The following is a 3,971-nucleotide window of genomic DNA, read 5'->3' as shown; positions in this document are numbered from 1 at the left end:
TATATATAATATATCGTTAATGCAATTATTAATTTCTTTGTTATGCTACATATTTTTTTATATTTTTGAAAATTTTTTTTTTATCAAAAACAAAAAAAAATTATATGGATATATATTTTTCGTTAGAACGTTCATTGTATTATTTAATAATGTAATAAAATAAAATTATCTATAAATTATGAAAAGACATAAAAATGTAAAATTAAAAAGAATGATTATATTTTATAATAAGATCAAACAGAAGGTATATCAACATTTATATTTAGAATAATATGGAATTTTTAGGTATTTAACTATTTTGCAATATCATTATTAGAAATATGTAACATTAAGATAAAAGAATAAATTATTTGGATGAAAAAATCATTCGTATATATATATATATATATATATATATATATAATTGACGTTTTTAATACAAATTAAAAATTGATTTATGTATTAAAGTATAAATTGTTTTAAAATAATAATAATAATAAATAGGATATAATAATATATAATTATTTAAATAATTAACACTATAAAGAATGTAAAAATAGCCTCGTTACAAATTAATATATATGTATATAACGAAATACATATAAAAGTATAATTATTAATAGTAATAAAACTCATGGTATATTAAAATAAATGAAATGGATACAACAAAATGGTTATCAAGAATATTAAACAGTATATATTTATTCTTTTAATAATTTTATATATTGTAGTTTTTTCTCCATTTTTTATTTTTCTGCGATAACGTAAAATTAAATAAATAATTACCATAACAAAACGATAACTACTATTGCAACAACTGAATCCATCATGATATTATTAAAACTGGTAATTTCTCTTGTTTCTGTTGTGAAGTTTGTATTATAAGCTTCATTACAAGCTTGTGTGAAATCATTAAATGTAAATGTACCATTTTGTTTTATAATATTGCACAAAGGAGACATTTTTCCAGATATTACAAAACACGATTTAATAATTGTTTTATCAGCAACCTCAAGGAGAACAGTACCACAATTATAACTTGATGGATTAACAATTGATGTCAAATCAACAGTATTCCTACCAAATTCAGTAAATAAATCTTTATTTTTAGCGACATCAGCTTTTATACCAGCATCAATAGCAGCCTTTGACAATATATATGTAGAAATACCTCCTAAAAGTGACAATTCAGGAACCGCTGTACCTAATATACCTCCATATTCCAAACAACGTTTTTTCACTTCATCTTCTACTTATTTTTCACAATTGCAATTGGGTATATCATTAGTCTGTATATTTGTATCTATTGTTGACGAATGTTGTTCCAATTTATTTTCTTTTTTTTGTCTTTTAATATAATTTTTTTGAATATCTTTATCACATTGTTCTTTACATTTTTTTACCTTTATCTTGAATCCTTTTGTCGTATTCTTGAAATCGTTGTGACGTTTGTCGATCAAAAATTTCCATTACAGCTTTCATTTCTGGGTCGTCATAATTCGGAGATAAATACTTCTCACATTCGTATAATGATCTATGTGTTTTTATAGATGTTATGGTAGGTCTAAAGTTATTGTTGTGTGAATTTGTTTGATTATATACCTATAAAAATATTGACATATATATGTGATATTTAGGTGTAGTTTATGATAATATATTTTTCTTATTATTATGTATAATGTATATTTTCATAAATTATAAAACGTTATATATGTATTATGTTTATCATTTTTTCATGCACACATGTCATGATGTTACCAATATATTTAATGAAGAGAAAACAATAGTATGCTAGTATAATTGAATTTCATTTTTATGGTTATACTTATATTATTTTATGATTAAAATTATAACCAAATCATATAGCATATTTTATTTTGTTAAAAAGAACATTGAATATGTTTAATCTAAAATATTATTAGAATTTATATAGTATAATACACAATTAACTTTCATTATGTAAATATATATATCAAATATAATTGAAGGTATTAAAATATTGATAAATGTAAAAATATATTTAATTTTTAATAATATAAAGACTTAGTGTTACAAAAAAATAAAATAAAATAAATAATAAAAAAAAATGTTTGTCTTAAAATAATACGTGTATTTATAAACAAAAACATGAAACAATCATAGTAAAAAATAAAATATGAAATATTTAAATATATGAAAATACAAAAATAAAAAATCTTATATATATATATATAATTCATTTTAATTTCCTTTTAACTAAAAAAATTCATATTAGTAGTAATCATATCGTTAATGTTTTGCCATAAGGTTTCTCTTTTTTCTACTGCTCGTGTGAATAGTTTGGTTTTATTTTCATAAAATAGTGGAATTTCTAAAGCAGCCTAAAAAAAAGAATATATAAATAAATAAATATACATATGTATATAATAAATTTTTATACTATAATAGTGTGTTACATTATTTTTATAATGTATAGACTTAATTATAACTTTAGAATATGACTTCATATAAATATATGAAAACTAATAGTATAGGACATAATTATAAATTTTCCAAATGATATCTTATTATTACCTTTGCAAAATAAGGGTTACAAAAAACAACGAGATAATTATTTTCTTGTATAAATGATGGTATTTTCTCAACTTTTATAACAGGTCCTATCCATTGCATAAAATTTTTACATTCACTTATGGTAGTTTTTTGAGGGAAATTACAAACAACTATAGTTGAATCTTCATCAAAATCTTTCGGCTTTAAAAAAAAAAAATAAATAAATAATATATAGACATATATATATATATATATATATATATATGTATATTTATTTATACACAATGTTATGAATATTATGTTATATTTCCCCAATAATATTTAAAATTTTTTATGAACATACCGCATAAATATTTCCTAATTTCCTTTCTATCGAATTTGGTGCATTTTTTGATTGAGTTACTTTTCTTTTCTGCAATTCAACAGTCCTTAATTTTCTATAAGACGAATCCATATTACAACAAAAAAAAAAAAAAAAAAAAAAAAAAACTAAGAAAATATATTCATATATATAATTTCACAAATATTTTGTTTTTTAAACAGATATATTTTAAAAAAAAAAAAAACACATTTATAGTATATAAAAAATATATATATTCCTTTTACATGATTATATAATATGGAGTTTTTTTTTTTTTTTTATTCTTAAGATATATAAATTTATATATTTATTCACTTGAAAATATTATACACATATATATAAATATATATATGTACTTGTGAAAAGTTATAATTATGTACGTGTATATTTTTTATGAAAAATAAAAAATTGTCTTTAAATATACAAAGCTTTTCAATATATATATATATATATATATAATATTGAAGATAAAAAAAAATAATATATATAACCCTGTTTAACATGAAAATTTTATGAGACTCTTTTAAAAAAAAAAAATTAAATTAGTATATTAATAATTTTATTCCAGTTTAAATAAAGATGTGCACCAACATATATAATATATATATATATATAATATTTTTATTCATTAAAAAAAATAATTTTTTTTTTTTATTATATTAAATTAAATAGACATGAAACAAAAAATATATGGTACTGTCCATAAAAATCAACATAAAAAAAAAATTACATATTATATAAATTTATATAATATTATATATATAAAATTTTAGTTGTATAAAAATATTAGTTTCCTTAAAAATTAAAAAACTTTAAGTTATTAAATGGTACAAAACAACATTTTCTTTTAAAAAATAAAATGTTTATTTTTTTTTTTTTTTTGTAATATATTATATATATATTTTTATAAAGTTACATTGTAATATTAATTTCCTTTTTTTTCTTTTTTTTTTAATTATGAAAATATGAAAATATTTTTCTTTTATAATTTATGAAATATATATATATTATATATATATATATAATATATTTTTACATGATATATATATATATATATATATATACTTTTAGTAAAAAAATATATCTTTTAAAATGAATG

At 18.0% G+C, this 3,971-nt stretch overlaps 1 protein-coding gene and 1 pseudogene across 2 annotated transcripts; both read right to left on the bottom strand.

Moving 5' to 3' along the window:
- Positions 1-621: 621 nt before the first annotated feature.
- Positions 622-1,790, bottom strand: PGSY75_0005000 (rifin; annotated as a pseudogene; the record flags this gene model as incomplete). The annotated part of the gene is given in 5 exon segments: positions 622-768; positions 771-1,376; positions 1,378-1,581; positions 1,738-1,755; positions 1,758-1,790. Coding segments are annotated over 5 exon segments (1,008 nt in total).
- Positions 1,791-2,210: 420 nt separating this feature from the next.
- Positions 2,211-2,965, bottom strand: PGSY75_0004900 (hypothetical protein; the record flags this gene model as incomplete). Its single annotated transcript, XM_018783182.1, has 3 exons — positions 2,211-2,339; positions 2,533-2,712; positions 2,855-2,965. 3 exons carry the CDS (start codon positions 2,963-2,965, stop codon positions 2,211-2,213), a joined length of 420 nt encoding a protein of 139 aa, XP_018639035.1.
- Between the last annotated feature and the right edge of the window lie 1,006 nt (positions 2,966-3,971).

This window comes from Plasmodium gaboni (assembly GCF_001602025.1).
Source record: "Plasmodium gaboni strain SY75 chromosome Unknown, whole genome shotgun sequence".
NCBI classification, from domain to species: Eukaryota; Apicomplexa; class Aconoidasida; order Haemosporida; family Plasmodiidae; genus Plasmodium; species Plasmodium gaboni.
This window is presented reverse-complemented; position numbering and strand designations above follow the sequence as displayed.